The sequence below is a fragment of the Sciurus carolinensis genome, chromosome 17 (assembly GCF_902686445.1).
Source record: "Sciurus carolinensis chromosome 17, mSciCar1.2, whole genome shotgun sequence".
NCBI lineage: Eukaryota > Metazoa > Chordata > Mammalia > Rodentia > Sciuridae > Sciurus > Sciurus carolinensis.
In genome coordinates, this window is record NC_062229.1 from 50,311,628 (window position 1) to 50,332,401 (window position 20,774).

The 20,774-nt window shown below is 44.0% G+C and overlaps 1 protein-coding gene across 2 annotated transcripts in view; it reads left to right on the plus strand.

The window, feature by feature from the left end:
- Rftn1 (raftlin, lipid raft linker 1) overlaps positions 1 to 20,774 on the plus strand; it is a 201,752-nt gene that overhangs the window by 15,528 nt on the left and 165,450 nt on the right. For both annotated transcript variants that reach the window (XM_047532384.1, XM_047532383.1), the window contains exon 2: positions 5,462 to 5,614. In XM_047532384.1, the coding sequence (XP_047388340.1) occupies positions 5,470 to 5,614 (145 nt within the window). In that variant the 5' untranslated portion in view covers positions 5,462 to 5,469. The remainder of the gene's footprint in view (positions 1 to 5,461; positions 5,615 to 20,774) is intronic.

Sequence of the window (20,774 nt, forward strand, 5' to 3'; positions counted from 1 at the left end):
GACCCATCCAGCCTCTGATGTGAGATGGTTTGGGAACCTGGCATAGTAAACAGTAAAGTTCACAAAACTCAACATTAACGTAGCACAGTTATATTGTATTTTTCCTCCTTTTGCAAGCTAAATTTTTCCTATTTGTTTTCCTACTTGTTTCCTACTTGTGCATAGTAGGCACTGTAATTGATATTTTGGGACTTAGCAAAATTCTTTCCTATTTTGACAGGTGTAGGGGTTGATGGGAGAATACAGAGAGTAAACAAAAGGAACACAGGTATGCCCTTAGCCAGCAGGGTAGGGCCCACAACTCCCGACTAAGGGAAACAAATTCATACCAAAGTTCGGATGGCCAACAACTCTTCTGTGTGTCTCCCTTCTCAAAGAGAGCCATGCTTTAAAAGTGATTGCTTAACCAGGGTTGTAGATCTCTAAGTTTGAGACCCCAAGGATTCAGGTCTGGCTGGTGTTATTTTATCTTTTCTGTGTCTGATCACATGGGTGATTTGCCCAGAACTCTTTTATGTCTTCTGATATCAAGTGCATGAACTTTTGGGGTGAACTTGGACAGAGACTTCAAGTTTGAAACAGTCTGATTGAAACTTTAAATTCAAAGTTATATATTGGAAGTTTTTCTAATGCTGCTTGGTACCTGCTGGCCTTCTGCCATTTTCTACAGTTTCTGAGTCTCTCTTATATATCCTAATAACACCTTCCATTCCGATGTCAGGGAGTCTGTTCTTTGTAGAAGAAGTTAGATTAAAATTTAAAAATTAAATAGAAAACTATAGACAAGATTAAATCATACTATAGTGTTCGTGGCTGCCAGGAACCTAGTTTGTTGCCTTTTCTCTGGAGATATTTGTGGTGTTGAAGGGCAATTATGATTTCAAAAGAAGGAACCTTTAATGCTAGGATTTACATAATGGATGTTTTAGTCAGCTTTTTCACTGCTGTGACAAAAGAACCCAACCAGCACAATTGTAGAGGAGGAAAAGTTTATTTTAGGGCTCATGGTTCTAGAGGTCTCAATCCATAGATAGCAGGCTCCATTCTTGGGGGCTTGAGTTGAGGCAGGACATTATGGCGGAAGAGAGTAGCAGAGGGAAGTAGCTCACATGGTGATCAGGAAGCATGGAAAGATACTCCACTCACCAGATACAAAAATATACCTAAAGCCATGCCCCCAATTCCTGCCTCCTCCAGCCATACCCTACACTTCAGTTACCACCCAGTTAATCCCAATCAGGGAATTAGTTCACTGATTGGGTTAAGACTCACAACCCAATCATTTCTCCTCTGAACCTTCTTGCATTGTCTCACACATGAGCTTTTGGGGGACACCTCACATCCAAACCTTAACATAGGGTAATAAAAATGGGAGGAAGTTTGAAGAAGAGGTTTCTTCTTGGGGGTCCCCAGTCGCTTAGACTTCCAGAGCTAGGCGGTCTGCAGGAGTATGTGGCAGGTCAAGGCCGACTCTTTCCCTTGCTTGACAACCTGTGCACTCCTCAGCCTTGTGTCCCGTAAGTCCCAAGTCGGGCCCGGGATAGAAAACATGCCTCCAACCTGATATAGGAAACAGTCCTCTGTCCTCAGAGCTCTGTGGTGTACGCACCGTAACTTCATCAGAGCAGCTGACCTCAGATGACATGCCCACTATAACCATTGCCTTCCCTTCTAATTCAGAGGGCTCCACTCCCAGTGTGTGGACAGTTCTGTTTTGCAACTTCAACCTACTTTTATTGTTTGGAGATGTTTCTGTACACCTGCAGGACCACATGTTCGTTAGTTTTTGAACTTTTCAGTGGAAAGAAAAAAAGTTTTTTGTAATACTGGGGATCGAACCCAGGGAAAATTGATTATTTTGTTATGGTGCTAGAAATTGAACCCAGAACCTCACACATGCTAGGCAAGCTCTCTACTGCTGAGCTCCATCCCCAGCCTACCTTGGTGAAATTTGAGAGTGGTAAAGTACACAAGTACTGAGAGGCTCAGTGAATTGTCACAGACTGAGCACCTGAGTATCCTGCACCCAGATCGAGAAAGAGCATGACTAGTTCCTCAGAAGTGCCCTGGTGGTCTCAGGTAGTCACGGTTCCCAGGATGGTCAGGACCCCAGCTTCTAACCCTGTGCTGTAGTTTTACCTGTTTTGGAGCTCTGCGTAGAGAGAAGAGGAAGGACGTACTCTTTCGTGTCTGGTTTCCCCCTCTCCTTTTTTATTTTTACATTGGACCATGTTGCTAAGTGTACTCTTAGCTTCTGTGTTTCTTTGCTTTATAATATTTTGCTGTATGAATATACCACGATTTGTTCATGTCTTTTCCTGAGAGGCATTTGGGTGGTTCCCAATGCAGGGCCATTAGGAGGGGTGATAGTGTGAGCCTTGTATGTGTCCTTTGATGCCCTCATGTAAACATGGTGGTTTGTGTGTACCTAGGAGAGGAATTGCCGGGTCACAGAAGAGGCTTATATTCAGCTTCCTTACATTGCCAGAATGTACAAATGTACATTCCTGCTATCAGTTTAGGGGAATTCTATTTGCCTCATGTCCTTACCAACACTTAGTACAGGTGTATTCATTATGCTCTGGACCAGAGGAGTCTCAGATTTTGGAGTGTTTCAGATTTTGGAATATTTGCTGAGACTTTATCAGTGGAGCACCTCTCCCCTACCTCCTCTTAAAATCTGATTTCCAAAATGCTCTAAAATCCAAACTTTTTTGAGCATCATCTCTGAAAAAGTTTTGAATTCTGGAACATTTCAGATTTTGGACTTTGGGATTAAGGATGCCCAAGTTGTAGTATCAACTTTAAAACCTTACTAGCTGTTCTGATAGGGAGTGTGTTGTGGCTCATAATAATGCTCCTTTGATTTCCCTGATGAGCAGTGAGGCTGAGCTACTTTTCCTCTGACCTTCCATGGTGGGCACTATACATCCTCACTGTGACTAGCTTGTTCAGGCATCTCACCAGTTTGCTGTGGGTAGTGGGTCTATTCCTTGCTGCTTCGTAGGAGTCCTCTGATTGTGGATAAAATCACTCTGTTAAGTGAAGGCGGTGTGTGCAGAGCCAGTTCACACTGGTTCATGAGAGTTTCAGTGATATCACCTTGGTCACCTGAAATCTGCACAGTGGGAGCGTTTACACTGCAGAAATGGACAAACACTGCAAGTTAGGGCTTCTTCCCCTTCTTAGAGAGCTGGCTGACCAGCAGGTCATTAGATAAATGTGCTGCAGCATCTTCCATGCTCTGGATCGCCTTTTCTCTCTTCAAGATGTGTTTTGAGGAACAGAAAAATTTAGTCTTCATCTATGCCACTCTATAAAGATTTACTGTTTGTAGTTAGAAAACTTTTGTGCCCTATTTAAGAAGTCTTTACCTCCACCTCCATGCTTTTGTCTACGACTAGCTCAATCCTGAAATATTCTATTTAACTTTCCCCCTACAGAGGCAGCCTGGCCGTGTGTGGTTGTAAAGGGGATAAGTAGGAGCTTATTTTAAATGCACCTCTTGATCCACTCAGTAAGCCACAGCTGGGGCAGGACTGCATTCCTCAGAGAAGGGGACACCTTTTCTGATTTTCACAAAGACACCAAGTGTGTGAGCGTGTGGCCCCGGTTCTCTGACACTCTAACCTCAGGCTACCTTTCCAGCCTGCCCTTCCCCTCCACACCTCACAGCTTCCTGCTTCCGTGGCTAAACCCTTGCCCAGCTCTTGCTCCATTGCTACCTAGTCCTGTTCCAAATCTGTGCGACGAAGGCTGTCTGCAGTACCCTCTCCACTTCTGGTCTTGTGTTATAATTCGAGGGTCCTATCTCCCTCACCAGGCTAACCTCCTGAGGGCAAAGACCACGCTGTCTGGATTCCTGATGGTGCTTTTGCCCATAGTATGCATGCAGGAAATGCACCCAGTGAGCAATAGCCTTTGGGCTATTTGCATTCTTGTTCTTGTGGTGATGGTGCCCATCTTGCCCATCTCACCAGTGTTCTCTGTGCCCATCACTTAGGAACCTCTCCATTCATTTCCTCTTTGCTTTGCTGCAGTGGATGCCAATCGGCTTGCTTTTTGGCAGTTAAATATGCGGCCTCTGTACACATCAGCTATTATATCTGCAGAACTACAGAGTATTTTACAAGTAATCAGTTCATGCAGACTGCACATAAATCATGTCTACTTTGGCCCTTTGGACACTAATGTTCCCTTATTAAGGCATAAGTAAGGCTTCCTGTTCTCATCCATTCTTTCAGACATTTTTTTTTAATTACTGAAAAGTATAGCCTGGTGGTGGTTACACCACCCGTCTCCTTCCACTCTCCCCACCCTCATGACTTTTTTGAGGTTCCATTCGTTTTTCTGGAACTTGCTAAATTGCCTTAGGAAGCTGGGTACCTAGTGAATGGATTGAGCGAAAGGAAATTCTTATCTGCAAGAGGAAACAGTCACCGTGTTTCTGTGGGTGATATTCTTGGCCAGTTAATATTTTTGTGAAGTATGTTTTGGTGGCAGCCCCGGTACCCCAGACAGGAGGGAAGTATATGGCTCATGCTCAGGGCACAAAAGGAAATATCTTTCCCTGAAGTCTGGGGAGTGGACGGAGTCATTTTGTGAATGTCATTCTGCCTAAATAAACAGAGCAGCTTCACTGTTTTTAATCCCTTGAAAGGGTAGAAGCTCAGCCCACCCGAGTGTGCACATTATTTTAACATTTCTCCATTTTCTTTTCAAACAGAAGCTATAGATCTTCACTCTAGTACGCATGGATTTCTGCTTCCAATCTCCCTGGCTCTGCTATCAGTGTTCAGTCAGTTTTCATTTTGGTCTGAAATGACTCTCGGAGTGTGGATGGCTGCTATTATTTCCTGTGGTTTGGGCTAAAAAAGAAAAGGCGGACTTTTAGACAAGCCCATAAAACTATGGCCCTCTACTCTGAGAGATGTTTTATGAATATCCTGTCTAAATAATTACTGTTGAGGGTAGAAAGGACTCCAGAGTTTAGAAACTGTAACAACAACTTATTATTCTCTCTTAGCAACCACAGGGAAGGTGACACATCTCTTGTTTTTCTACAGACGGGATGACACCATAATGCACTGTATTGCTTTTTAGATCCCATTTTTTAATCATGTATACTGACTGCCATGGAACTGAAGCACTCTGAGGTATTATTTTCCTCGGATAGGGAAAAAAAGGATATAAACAGGTGTACTTTTGGTGTCATTTAAAAATCACAAGATGGCTAGTAATGGCATCCTAAAGAAGGACACAGCACCTGGACATGGAGCGGAGTCCTCTCTTCTGGACCTGTATGAAATTTATATCCACGATTTCTTACAGGCTGAGTTCCTTTACACATTCCTCAGGAAAATTTGTTGTTGTCTTTTAGAGATATTTTGGTGTTTATAAACAAAATATCTGGGAAAATGATCAGTCCTGTCCCCCTCTTTGTTTTCCTTCTGCCTTGCAGCTGCTGAAATGGGTTGCGGATTGAACAAGTTCGAGAAGCGCGATGAGAAACGACCTGGGAATATTTATTCGACTTTGAAGAGGCCTCAGGTGGAAACCAAGGTGGATGTGGCCTATGAGTACCGCTTCCTGGAGTTCACCACTCTGAGTGCTGGTGAGTACACCCCCAGCCTGGCTTTCCTGGTGACCTACCCGAGGGCTTGGGCCTGCCTGGCTATGTAGCCCTGCCCCTCACAGGGTCTCTGGCTGGAGCCTAAGAGGAAGAGTGGGCAGGAGAGGGACTGTGAGGAACCAGGGCAGGCCTGCCTGAAGGGGACAGTTTACAGGAATCCAGATGTTTATATGAAAAAGCAAGAGGGAAGTATCCAAGCTAGTAAATGCCATTGTTAGGGTGCTGAGATTACGGGGGAATTCTTCTCTCTTTTATGACTTTTGCATCTTGGTTATATTTATTATTAAGAAGAGTCATTTTAAGCCAGGCACAGTGACTCATGCCTATAATCCCAGACTCAGGAGGCTGAGGCAGGGGTACTGCAAGTTCCAGGCCAGCCTCAGTGACTTAGCGAGACCCTGTCTCAAAATAAAAAATAAAAAGGGCTGGGGATGTAGGTCAGTGGTGAGGCGCCCCTGGGTTGTTCAGTAATTTTTTATAATTTTGCTCATACGAAAGCTCCAGGAACATGAGCTATATGTGCTCTTCTTTGCCTCCTGCTGCTCCACCATGGTGTCTGTCAGTTTCCCTGACCTCCTTGCTAGTTTCCCTGTGCTTGAGTGCTGCATCTGCATTGCTGCTCTGAGTTTTTTGATTGCATTATCTTTTGTTTTTTGATTATAAAATGAATGTAAGCCCATTATAACGAGCTTGGACCACAACTGGGAAAAGTCCTGCCTGTCCTCCCTGCTTCTACCCCTGTCTTACAGATGACTTTGCTCCTCTGCTCAGAGCCCTCCGGGGCCTCTCGCCTCCCCCGCTGGTGTCACTGCTTCCCTGGGATCTCATTCTCCTGCAGCTTGTCTTTTGTGTTCTGCTGCTTCTGCCTACCTCTTTCTAGATCCCCCAGGTCTTCCCAGGGCTTTCCTGCTGCCCATCTTTGCCTGCAAGTCTTCCCCAGAGATCCTCTTGCCTCATCTTCTTAAACCCCTCCTCTCTGAAGATATTCCTGACATCTGTTTGAAATTTCTACCTCCCCTGCAACTCCCCCATCTCTTTCCCCTCTTGAGTTCCTTCATATCATCAAAGGATTTTGCTTATGGCTGTTTTCTTGTTTTCTGTTTGCCTTCCTTCTTGGAAAAGCAGAATCTCCTTCCCTTAGTGTAGGAATGGTGTCTGTTTTATTATCTACTGCATCCTGGGTGCTCAGGATTGTGCCTAATCAATAAATATTTGTCAAATGGACGCTCAACATGTGTTTTTGCCTCTTGCTTTTTTTTACAATTTCACATTGTATGGTGAGGTATGTGCTGTGTCATCCACATGCTCTGCAAGTATGATTTAACGACTATATATGATTTAATCACTCAGTGTGCTATAATTTATTTAGCAGTCCCCTTTTATTGGACACTTAAGTTATTTTGGGCTTTGGGCTATTATAAATAATATTGTGATAAGCAATGTTGTACATAAATCTTTGTGTACATTTCTGATTATTTCCTCAGGAATTGCCAAGTTGAAGGATGCGAACGTCAGGACTTTTGATAAATCGCCAAATTGCCCTCTAGATAGGACCTGTTTGTGTAAAACACACATCTGATCGTGCTCAACTCTTTGGCAGGTTCCCCTGGGCAGATGAAGTTGAGGCTCAGGCTGATGCTCGGGGCTTTCTGTAGCTTGGCCCTGGGACTGTCTCCCACGCATGCCCTGGAGGACAGCATGTGCTGTGGCTGTAGCTCGGCCTGCGCCCCCAGGACCCTCCTTTCCCAGCTTCTCTGCTTCGGCCAGGCCCCGCCCCTTACTGCTTGTCAGGACCCCACCCACCTGGCATCTTCCTTCTTGACATCCATCCCACCAGCATTACTCACCTGCACGCCTGCAGTTTGTCAGCATCGTCCTATGACACTTTTATTACATCATGCATTAAACCTATTTGTATTTCCTTCAGGGCAAAGACGAAGCCTGTTCATCTTTCTGTTCCTCTTCCTTGTTCCCATTTTCTAGCTGAGGAGAGCCTGTCCTAAATGTTTGGGTCCTGGTAAACCCAGAGGTGTGTGTTCTCTGTGTTAATCCATTTCCCTGGCAGCGTCCTCAGCTTTTCTTTTCTTTTTTTCTTTCTTTCTTCTTCTTTTTTTATTTCTTTCCTTGTTGGGAGGTGCTGTGGATTGAACTCTGGGCCTTTCATATGTGAGGCAAGCGCTCTACTACTGGGCCGTATCCCTGGCCCTCCCCAACTTTTCTAATGAGCTTATTCACCCTTGTCCAGAATGGAGCTAGCACTTGTTAAGTGCCTACTATGTGCCATTATATTCCTGATCTCGCTTTGTCCTAGCTGATTTTTCAACTTTATTAAATGGTAATGCAGTGCACTACCCTGCATGTATTTAAAGTGTTCAAACCTGTGAAACCATCACCACATCAAGATGCAGAACATTTCCTTTGCCCCAGAGTTTCCTCTTGCCCCTTTATCATCCCTCCCCCTTCCCAACTGATTTGCTTTCTTTTACTTTTTCAGTTACTGATTTTATTTTCTAGAACTTTTTTATAAGTGGAGTCGGGTAGTGTGTGTTCTTTTTGGTCATGTCGTATGCAGTCTCTGTCACTCCCTCAGCTTGCCCATTTGGAGCTTCATCCACGTTGCATATGTTCATCCCTGCTGTGTTACTAAGTACTATTCCATGGTATGGATGTGCCGATTTGTTTCTCCATTCACCTGTTGACGGACATTTGGGTTGTTTCCAGTTTGGGACCATTCTAAATTAAGTTGCTATGAATATTCATCTTGTGTGGCTTCTGTCATTTTTATCATTGCAGTAACCCAGCAAATTATATGGGTACACTCAGCCCTTCTTGCAGATGGGGAGACAGATGCTCAGAGAGGTTAAGTAACCTGCCCAAAGATGCTGTATCGGGAAGTTACAGGAGAAGTGACCTAGATCTAGGAAGTGACCTCGATCTTTTGGGCATCAGAACTCATGTAAATTACAAGATTCTAGGTGAATAAGGCATTAATACCAGTTAGAACACTCTCGTGAGAAACTTGCATTATGTGGAAAGGCATATGAATATTCCTCTTCCATAGGTTTTTAAAAAATTGTTTTTAGTTGTAGATGGACACAGCACCTTCATTTTATTTATTTATTTTTTTATGTGATGCTGAGGATCAAACCCAGTGCCTTGCTTATGCTAGGCAAATTCTACCCTTGAGTTACATCCCCAGCCCTTCCATAAGATTTTGACATAATTTTCCACAGGAGATTTTTTAAAAGTGCACTTAATACCCTTATTTTTCACAGAGAAGATGCTCCTCTGACTTTTAAGCAAATACAAGTTAGGGGAAGAGTATTGGCCAGTGTTCATCTCATGGCTTAGGAAGGACAGGGATTATGTGCACTTTTGAAAAAATCAGGATTAGAGTTAACGTGGATTTGTCCCTTGCTTGAAGCTTGGTGCCATTGTGGATGATATTAGAACATGCAGCCTCACTTGTAAGGTTGGCAGAGGCGAAAAGCAGCAGGAACCTCACAGCAACGCACATAAGCTGCCAAAAATCTCAATTCTGGGTGATTTGATTGGGTCTTAAATTTTCAATTAAGTCTGGTCACCGAGGGATGAACCTGCCCTTTGCTGAGTTTCATCGCAGACGGAGGCCCCTAAAGCATCACAGTCTCTGCAAAATGGTGCCTCATTATCCCTTTGATATGTGTGTTTTGCCAGCTTCTCTGTGCCAGGCCACTCTAATACCACTTGAAAGCTACCTGTGTCGACTCTGTGAGAATCAACTGTGTTTTATTCCTTTGGTTCTAGGGACAGTTGGCACAGAGAGTGATAAATATAATGAGATGAGTGCACGGGACTTGGGCCTTGCTTGAACTCTCTGGCCCTGTGCTGTTCAGTACAGGATCCCCCAGCCACATGGCTTTTTAAATGTAATCATTAAAATTAAATAAAATTAAAAATTCATTTCCTCCTTCACACTAGCTGCATTTCAAGTGCTCAGTAGCCATGCATGTCTGGTGGCTGCCATATTGGACAGTACAGATAGAAAACATTTCCACCATCTCAGAAAATTATGTGAGACAGCACTATTCTGTTTTTAAGGGAGAAAGACTTGGGTTTTAGGTCAGAATCTGCATTTCTCATTCAGAATAATGTACAAATTTATCATGTGTGTTTGTCCTTGGGTTCATAGTGACCATAGGATGGCATTTTATTGATTCTACACATACTGACTAAATGTTGGCTTGGGGCCAGATGTTGTGTTCTGGGAATTTATGGGTGAACCAGACAGGAGATGTTCCCAATGGCCTTAGTCCGCTTGGGCTGCTGTAACAAAATAGCACATGCTGGTGGCTTAAACAATAGACATTTATTTTCTTCAGTTCTGGAAACTGAAAGTCTGTGTACTGGAGAGGATACTGCTTAGTTGGGTCTTGGTGAGGACTCCCTTCCTGGCTCTCAGATAGTAACCTGTGAGAATTGACTATGTCCTCACTGTGTTCTCTCATAGCAGAGAGGGAGTTTGAGAGGAGGTGGAGGGAGGGAAGGAGAAAAAAAGAGAGCATGTGGGTGCTTATCTTTTAAGGACACTAATCCTGCTGGGTTAGGATCCCACCTTGATGACCTCATTTGACTTTAATTGCTTACCCCAGATATAGTCAGCTGCAAATAAGACTTCATAGGAATTTGGGGGATATGGTTCAGTTTATAGCACCAGTCTTGTCCACTACTCTAGATTGGTTCAAAATGTCTTTCAGAGGAAGAACAAGATTGATGGTGACAATGGGGATGGTGGTAACCCCAGATATTGATGGAGGGGCGAAAGGCTTAAGATGTATAGGTATATTTAGCATTAGTCAGGCAAAAGATGGATGGAAGAGAAAGGGGGGAAGGAGAGAAACTTTCCAGGCAGAGGGGATAACCCACGGGAAGGACCAAAACTTAGAGGCAATATTCCATTTATGGGAAGCCACAGTTTAGTTGGAGTGTGACTTTTGGGAGAAGAAAGGGGGGGTTGCAGAGGACAAAAGATCTTCAGTGCTGGGTTAAAGAGTCATGGCTTTTTCAGGAGGACTCAAGGTTTTCAGGTCAGAAGAGAGTATGTCATGATCAGATTCAAATTCTAGAAAGATCTCTCTGAGTTTAGAATGAAGGAGAATAGAAAGGGCAAGAGCCAGGGAGGGAAAACCATTTGGAAGTCATTGTAGTCATCAGCAAAGCTCAGATGGCTTCAGCCAAGATGGTGGCAATGGGGACAAGAGGAAGTGGGTGGGTCAAGAGCGATCAGGAGGTAGGTCCCAGGACCTGCTTGGAGGCTGAGGGAGAGCTGGATGTAGAGAAGGTGGACTTAATGGCGCCCCTGGATGGATGGCATGAGGTCACACACCAGGTGCTCTTGATTCTTCTTGAAGCATTTTCCAATAATGCGCTTGCTCAATCATCCAAGGAGCCCTGAGAGCTGGAGGCAAGGCATTATTTCTCTTATTTATTTTCAGATGAGGGAGTTGCTTCCATAGGTAGTAAGTCACAGACCGGAAGCCCATGTTTCTTTCGCCAGGCTTTGTCTGATGTCCATGAAGGAGAGAGCTCAGGGCCAACCTGTGAGTGCTGCTGCGTGCTCTCTCAGTGCTGCTTGTGTGAACAGATGTCCTGGGGTCGAATTTCTACACAATGAAATACACCTGTATTAAGTGATGAGCTTCAATATTATAAACCCCTGGAGAACCACCTCCATGTTCAAGATGCAGAACTTTCCCTTCACCCAGGAGCGCTTCCTCAGGGGGCCCCAGTCCAGACAACGGACCTTCTTCCCACCACTGCAGATTCATTTTGCCTCTCTGCAAATAACGTAGTAGATGGAATCACACAGGATGTGCTCCTTAGCGTCTGGCTTCTTTCACTCAGCGTAATGTTTTGGTGATGCATCCGCGCTGTTGTATGAATCCAGAACCCATTGCCTTTTGTTTTTGAGTGATATTCCATTGTTTAGATGCACTACAATTTGTTTAATCTCTCTCCCATTGAACATTTGGGCTATTTCCAGTTTGGGGCTATTATGAAAAAAATTGCCGTGAACATTTGTGAACAAGTCTTGTGTGGACATATGTTCATTTTTATTGAATAAATATGTCAGAAGTAGAATTTTTGGGTTGTTTGGCAAATGTATATTTACCTTTATAAGACACAGCCTGTTTTCCAGAGGGGTTGTAAGTTTTATGTGTCCAATAAGAAGGCATGTGGGTTAGTAGCTTAAATTTTTACATGTAATAATTAGAGCTACTATTTATTCAGCAGGATATTCATCTCTTTTAAACCAGCTAACAACAGTAATATGAGGTGGGTGGAGTCACCTCTATAGTATAGCAAAACCTAGTGAGAGTTTGGAGAGGTTATAAGGGCTGTGGTAGAGTGCTTGCCTAACGTGCTGAGGCCCAAGGTTCAATCCCCAACACCACCAAAAAACTATGTTTGGAGAGGTTATAAAAATAACTTGCTGCTGGGTGTGGTGGAACACACTTGTAATCCCAGCAACTTGGGAGGCTGAGGCAGGAGGATTCCACGTTCAAGGCCAGCCTCAGCAACTTAGTGAGATCCTGTCTCAAAATAAAAAGTTACAAGGACTGGGTATGTAGCTCACCTCCAGGTTCAATCCCCAGAAAAAAATGTCACTTGCTGTAGGCCCCTACACTATTGGAAGTTTGTAGACCAACTCCTTGCCTCTGTGATGGTCGAGTCTTCTCTCTGGGCTTCCTTGGTTTCTGAGTCTCCTGCACACTGGTGAGTTTAAATCAAAGGGTGTCAACCTGAAAACGCTCAAGGTTTTGTCTTTATGCCCCATTATCTGTCCTTTCTAGCTTGCCTTCTTTTTCCCCTCTTAAATTCTTGCTTATAAAACATTCCCACGACACATGTTACAATTTTGAGGATTGGGCCGCATGGCCACATTTTTAAAATTCCCATCTTTGTGGTTTTCCTGTCTGAGGGGTCTTTAAGAGCTGACCTTGGGGATGTTTTCTTCCACATTGTGCTGACCAGGCTCATACTTGGATTTGGGCTGCCAGCATTTGAGCCTTAAACTGTATATAAATTTTGGGTGGTCATGATAAGAACACAGGGTGATAGTCACTATTCAAAACATGTATATTGTGCAATGAATCACTTAATGTTTGGTCCAGATTTAACTTCCCAGTCTGGGTAACATTAACCCTAAACAGCGACAGAAGCAGCTGCTGATGGTTGTCCACATAACTGTCCTTTTGTGCTCATTTCTCAGCTGGGAGAAACACTAATCTGAAAAGATGGGTCACATGTTCTAAAAATTAAGAAATTAAAGGGTTTCTTTCTTTCTTTTTGGCTAAGAGCTTGAGTACTTAATAGTTAGTCATAAATCCTGGCACTGTTCACCCTTCTGATTTCAGGGCTCCTGAAGTCAGAGATGATAGGCAAGTTCCAAGGAGTTGCCTCAAATAATGTGAACCTCCAGACAAGACTGCAAGCCTTTGGAACTGATCATTACCCTGAAGCTTGAGCGTTATCACCTGGAGAATCACCCCGGGGCCTGTTAAAACAGGCCCCAGCTCAGAGTCTCTTGACTTGGTAACTCTGGGTAAGGCCTGAGAATCTGCCTTTGTAACATATTCCCAGGTGGTACCTATAGATACTCTGTGGGCACCACACTTTGAGAACCTTTACCACATAGAGTACAGATACCTTTTACTTGAGTAGAGATGGTACAAATGAAGATGCTGGCATGATTTTTTTTAGCATAAAATAAATTCAGTAAATAGTTATCTACTTCTATATTATGACCAACTTCTAAGTGTTTCCTTAAAGTGACTTTGTACTGTATTTGGGAAGACAGACCATGGTCCTAAAAAAATCACGAATTGACACAACTTTGCTTAAGAAATTCCCATGCCCAGACTGCCTGCCGGGCCAATTAAGTCAGTCTGGAGGAAGGGACCCAGATGTCAGTACTTTTTGAAACTACAGGTGATGCCAATATGCAACTGAAGTTGCTAATGAGTGAGCAGGCATGTGTTAGGGCCCAGTGGTTGATATGAACATGGGCCATCCCAATAAATGACCTTCAGGAGGGTTGCAGTGGATGGAGATTGTGTTTCCCTTCAGGTCTGCTTGAACCTCCTGCAGTTCCTCCAGTACTGAGAACCTGGTCTCTCCTACTGCGTTGTGTGAGTATGTGATATGGCATAAAGTGGGAAATCCTGGTACAGTCAGTGGTGTAAAAATGAGCTGTTCATGCAGATGAACTGCTCCAAAGGCTGGAATCTTAGGGAAGGTCCCCTATAGGACTTTTAGCCCTGGACCTTGAAGGAGAAGGAGGACCAGGATTCACATGGGGGGCACATGGTGGAGGAAATGTACAGCAAGGCAGAGGGACAGGATTGGTTCCTGGGTGAGAAAGGAAGGTAAAATGGATAGGAGTGGATGTGGCTCAGAGGTAGAGTGCTTACCTTGCATGCATGAAGCCCTGGTTTAATCCCCAGCACCACAAAAATAAATAAAAGGGGGAAATAAGATGGATAGAAGTGAACCAGTTAGAAGATGCTGACTTTTCCTGGTGGACGACCATTTAAGGTTTTAAGTGATGTATCAGGGCATTGCTAGCACTGACGGCTGGCTGCAGGTGTAGCCCCCCTCACTGGGAAGGAAGCCCCACCTAGGAAACTATGGAAAGGGAGGAGGGAAAAATCGGGGGAACTGGGTAGCTCTTTGCATCACAAGAGGATTCTTGGTTTAAAGTGGGTTTCACCATGGGGTTCCTTTAGATAGCGCTTCAAGGACCCTGAAGTGTTTGTTTTGCAATCCCTTAATGAGGTATTTATTATCTCTCTCTAAATACGATACCTGCCGCTTTAGAACATAACAAATTCATCTATAACATTTGCAACTCCTCAGGATGGAGGAAGTCCCTGACGTTGATGGCATATTTTGGTAGGTAAAAACAAACAAAAACCTTGAGGCAAAATATTAGAAGCCAGGGAGGAGGGAAAGTGGAAGGATAGGAGGGAGACCCCAAGTTTCCCTTGATATTATGGCAGAAAGTAGGAGGCCCTACAATCTGAGTTGGGGTGTTGACTCTTTATATCCCCCCACTTTTTTTGGTATAAGGGTGTTGAACTCCAGGGCATTTAACCACTGAACCACATCCCCAGCCCTTATTATATTTTATTTAGAGACAGGGTTTCACTAAGTTGCCGAGGCTGGCTTTGAACTCATGATCCTCCTGCCTCAGCCTCAGGAGCCTCAGGGATTATAGGCATGCACCACTATGCCCTACTACCTCCCCCAAATCTTAAGCTCATTCTGGAGGGAGGGTCCTCATGTTACAGCACATAATCTTAATGGCACAAAGGCTATTCTGCCACTGTGCCCCTGGCCTTGCAGGGCACCCCTGCAGATGACCCACTGTGAGGAGAGCCACAGGCTTGGTGATGTTATTGGTGTTAACAGTCATGAGAGCAGAGGCTCCACACCCTGTGCTTGGTGTAAATCAATCCTCAGAAGGATCGAGATTTTATAAATGAGGAAACAAGGCTCAATGCGGTTTCCCAGCATGCCCACGGTCTTGCCTCAAATATGTAGTAGGCTAGAGTCAGACTTGCTGTCTTTAAATCCTTTGCTCTTAAGCAATGTGGACCATATCAAAGGTCTTGCAGTTTATGACTTTGAGATTGAGGAGGCTCCGACGTGTCATTTGAAGCCCCTGTCAGAGACTGGTCTCCTCTGGATTGTGCTCCTGGAGGGAGAACTTACCTGTATGTTTTGTGAATCAAAGGTGGTGGGATGTGACTAGCACCTCAGTGTTGTACCGGACTGTGTGGTTTGCAGCACAGTTTCATATACTTCATTTGGTTCTTACAGCTCTGGAGGTGCTTGCTTTGTTTAGCTCTGCTCGACAGACAGGGAGGCACAGCGGCAGGGTGGTTTTGCCTGGTGCAGACACATCTTGCACTGAGGCCTTCCATCTCTGTATGGCACGTGCATCTCACTGTTGCCCAGGGTGTCTGGGCATTACGAGCTACATTGAAGGTCACTTTTTCTTACTACCAAGCTTGTGAATGTTGGTTAATCACCCGCTGGAATATCGTGTTACTCTTTGCTAATAGGGCTAAGTTTGACCTCTAACTCAGATCGAGAAGGCCTAGTGTGAACTTGGATGTGTGGATGGCTGCCACTTAGTTTTGTAAACATGCCAAGCTCAGTTTGTCCTGTGTTGAATATAGACTCCTTTGCTAAAAACAGTATGTGCAATAGGGTAGGGAAGCATTTTTCTTTCCTAGAAAATTGCTCTTTGGTCCTCTAGGTAGCATCGACTTCTGTGAAACCATCTGTTCCCTCCAGTATAATTTCCAGACTATTAGATTAAACAGTTTCTTCTGACCCACTTTCAGCTTCTGTTTCCTTTCACTGTTCATTAATAAACTGTGCAGCAGTGTTTTCATGGAGAGTGTGCCTGTGTATATTTCTTTAATTCGTTCGGGCAAAAGTGATTGTTGGGTGCCATGAACTTAGTTTTCTACCTGGGTTTCATTTTTGTTTCCGGTTTCTATAATTGCTCAGGGTTGGTTTTTGTTTTTAAGACTCATGCAAGGAAGTGAGTGGCATGAGTTATGGGTTGAGGCACTGTTGGGAGGTGTGCTAAAAACAGACCCTGTTTTTAAACAGAATATGCAGAGTGGTAAGGAAATCGGTTCCCATTAGACTTGTCTCACAGCAGATAAATGTGCTTGTGCAGTTCGCAGGGATTTATAAGATGAATGAGATAGTATGAGTGACATGGCTTTCGACCTTTCTGAGCTGCTGTATGCACCTCCTCTATGGTCGCTTTTGATGTTGCAACCGTGTCTGCTGTTAGCACTAATGTTATTGTTACATACACACTAATGGGGGTAGTAAGATTAGATTTAAGAGAAGCCTGACATTCTTTGCATTCCTTTCTTAATGTAAAAACTCTTCACGCTCTTTTCCCAGACACTTGAAATCCAGACCCAAGAAATAATACTCAGTCTTGTGTGAAAATGGACTCGGGGCGGGTGTGTGTGTGTGTGTGTGTAACCCAACTAGTAAATTTCAGTGACTTAAGGCTGTCTTCAGTAAAATGAAATTCCCTAGTGATGGCTATTATCTGTCAAAGCAAAACCAAATTATTTTTTCTGCAGGGATTCATAAAAGCAGCCCTGTGATAATGGTAATAATTTCTTAATCTAATTTGGTTAAAGTGGAACAGAAAACAAGTTAATGTTCTACGCGCCCTACTAATGATTATTATCAATATTGCTTCAGAGAATTTGTATTGAGAGGTTTTATCCCATTTCAGTGGGGTTCAGAATCATTTTAGACTTTGAGCAGATTTCACTGCTATTTCAGAGGAAGGGAGACCTGTTGAATTTTATCTATAGAATATTTTTGAGAGCAATTCTGGTGTGAAAAGGTGGGTGAGTCTGGCTTCAAGGTGCATGTCGTTGTCATTAAGTCTAGAAAGTCATTTCCTGAGTTCTCCATTTCAAACATGCTGTTCTTTGTTTACAGGTCAGATCTTGTGATAAATAAAGGTTATGTAGGCAAGGAGTACTTTCTATACTTGGCTGCTGATTTTTTTTTTTTCTCCCATTCTTGTAAGAATGTGCTTTTCAGGTGCTTATATGTGATTTTTATCAGGAGGAGTATACATTTCTTTGACGGCTTCCTTGAGCCTTGTTAAGAAGGGGATTATTTCCATTGGGCATTGTGGCTTAAACTTGGTTTGTAGGCATGAGCACCACGTGTGGTCATGAGGAATCGGTGTTGCTTTTGACACAGATGGGAAACATATTCCTGGTATGCTTGTTGGGTAGATTTGGTTTAATGGAAGAAGCAGTCTTGTCTGACATTCATTTAACATTAATTAACTGAATATTTACTGATGACCTACAGTGTAGAAAAAGGAGTCTAAAACGTTCCACTGAATTCTAGAGTGATGAATGTGTTCTGAAACCAGCCTAGTTTAGGCACAGCCCTAGTGGAGAAGCATTTGTCTTGACTCACGTCATTTATCTTTGACCTGGTGGATCCTTCATGCCTGTAGATTTGTCTGTTGTTTGATGGTCCAAGAAGGCCCTGGAAATCCTAAGTCAAGTCTAATCTTTGGGTTCACCCAGCTGTAATTTTGAATACTCCTATGTTAGTGTCTTGTCAAACCAGCTTCCTGGGTTGGCTGCTGATGTTGACAGGCTGAGCTGTTGGGGACTTCAGAGATGCCTTGAAGGTGTCCTGGGCATGTACCCCCTGCAGTCCATATGGCTTCCTAGGTGAGAAATGGTCTCTTTGACCAGAATGTGATGAAGTCTGTTAAAAGTTGCAACTTTAGGCTGGGGATATAGCTCAGTTGGTAGCATGCTTGCCTCGCATGCACAGGCCCTGGGTTCGATCCCCAGCACTGCAAACAAAACAAAACAAAAAAAGTTGCAGCTTCTCCTAACAGCCTGGGCTGAGGTGCTGCCACAAAGATGCACTAGGAATGGAGAGAAAGTCATTGACATTTTTCTGGACTGCCTCGCTTTATCCCCCAACCTGGTGGCCCAACTGCTTCTCTTCTTGCCTCTTTTCTTACCAATCTGTAAACTGTTAAAACAAACAAAAAAAGACAAAAAAAACCCAAAAACCTTTCCCATTTCTACTCAGTAGTTTCTTACTGTGAACTTCATATAAATGGATTAGACAGAAACAATTAAAATCAAAAAGAAACCTTTAAAGCAGTTGTTGGAAATCAGTGTCCCAGCGAGGTGAACCCATCAAGGTTTTTTCCCCCAGGAATGTTGGAGTGCTGTACTGAACTTGGAGCTGGGAACCAAGATAACTGAGGGGGTGGGGGAAGCAACTTTCAATTCCACTTCTCTGCTTATTGTAACATTGGTGGGTGTCCATTAAGATGATCCCAGCCTCCTGGTATGGAAGCCCTGTGGAATCCTCTCCCCTTGAGTGGGCTGGACCTAGTGACTTGCTCCTAGTGAATAGGATACAGGAAAAATGATGGGTTGCCCCTTCTGAGGTTGGGTCACAAAAAAACTGCAGCATCTGTCTTGGACTTTTGCTCTCTTGCTCACTCCCTCTGAGGGAAGCCAGCCGCCATGTTTTGCATGGTACTCTGGAGAGGCTCAAGTGGGAGGGAACTGAGAGACTTGCTAACAGCCACTGAGGAAATAGGGCCCTCAGTCCCGTAGCCTAGGGAAACTGAATCCTGCAAACAGCCATGTGCAGGAGTTTGGAAGTGGATCCTCCCCCAAGGGAGCCTGGAGGTGACGTCAGCCCTGGATGATACCTGAGGCCGCCTTCTGAGAGATCTTGATCCAGAGGCACCCAGCTAAGCTTGCACCTGGATTTCTGACTCAAAAAACTGTGAGAGAATAAATGTAAGTTTTGTGCTAATTTGTTACACATCATTATGTATTAACACAGGCAGTTTATGTTACAAATATCTTCCCCCCTATGACAGGTAGCCTGTGGAATTGTCAAACACAGGCTTCAAATTCTTGCTCTGCCATTTATTAGCTGTGTGACATTGGGAAAGTCACTATTTCCCCATCTGTAAATGGGAAATATTGGGATTTTCTTTTTTCTTCTGTTTCCAGCCTCTCTATTCCAGGAAAAATAGCTAGAATAAAGGGTATAAATGGGTTTTAATTCTCTTAAACTCACCCACCAGGTGGCTTCTGTGGAGGTGGCTTTGTTGACTTTGGTGGAGGGCAGTTTCCAGAGGAAGGGGCAGCTGTGAGCCCTTAGCAGTGCACTGCTCCTTCAAGGCCATTAACAAGAGTGATCTCCTCAGTGATTTTCTCCTAGTCTGGAAGCAAATGACGGCTGTGTTCACTTTTCCACCCTTATCATTTCCTTGACGCCATGGAGACACCTCCCAGCATCTCTAATTTCATGCCACAGCCCTGCTGAATAGAGCTCATCTCTTCTCAAAACTAAATTATATGTTTAAGAAAAGCCTTCTGCTTGGACCACAGTTTTTTTAGCAGCCTGGTTGTGAGTGGAGAAGCCTGGCTTCCGGCTGTGGAAGTCAAGCCTTGTGACATTTAAACGTATTGACAAAATGCAAATGGCCCGTGGGTCGCCTTCCACAAGGCCCCAGCACTCCTGGTAAATAAATGACTGAGCAGGGGTTGGAAGAACTGCGCCACAGAGCCCTCCCTTGAATTTGAGACTTGTTCTTCCCTACATGCCCGCGTCTGGCGAGCACCCTCAGTAGGAACAAGGGCTGGCTCTTCCCATAGGCCCTCAGTTCACTGTAGGCTGTTCACTTGTAGATATGAACGACTAGGGGTTTTTTTTTTTTTTTTTCCTTTCTTTTTAAAACTAGGATCCTCTAATTCAGTCCTCCTGCTTTAGAAATAAACATCAAATTTTTTTGTCTATGGGAAAACACACACACACACACACACACACACACACACACACACACGGCAGTAGGTCTCCCCAGTTTTTGAGCTTCTTGCATCTTCTTGCTGTTTTCGCATTATCCACTCTCTAGCAGGAAAATGAAATTGCATTCGATTGACATGCTCTCCTGCTGGGAGCTGAAGACACATTGCACCCTTTCTGTGTGTTCCTAGTTTTGATGAAATGGTGGAAAATCCCTGGCAAACCTTAAGTGAATGGGTGCTGGTGATTTATCCAGCGTGGGGAAGAAATATAATAATTTACTCATTTTTCCCCATTAAGGAAACACGGCACGAGTTGAAGCAGCTGATGCCCTGTGAACGCCAGTGTGCTTTGATGGAGACGCCATTAATAATTTACCTTAATAGTGTAATAGTTGCCATTTTGGGGACCAAAAATTTGTTTCAGCCCTGCTTTATGGATGAAAAGTAGGATCAATTAATATTGAGTGATGACAGCCTTCCTGCAGAGAGAAAATGGGAAATCTTGGTGTCGTCATCCGCCCTGTGACTAAGAAATAGCTTTTCTTAATTGTACGGAACAGAGAAACCCAGGGGGATGTAATTCATTTCTCTCCAGCTTGCGATGCAAATTGAAAGTAAAGAAAAATAACTGCGTGCCGGAGTGGGCACGTGAACTCGGCTGCTGAGCTGTGTCTGACTTAAGGGATTGCTGGAAGCCAGCTAATGGCATCCCTGCCCTGGAGAGCCTCCTTTGG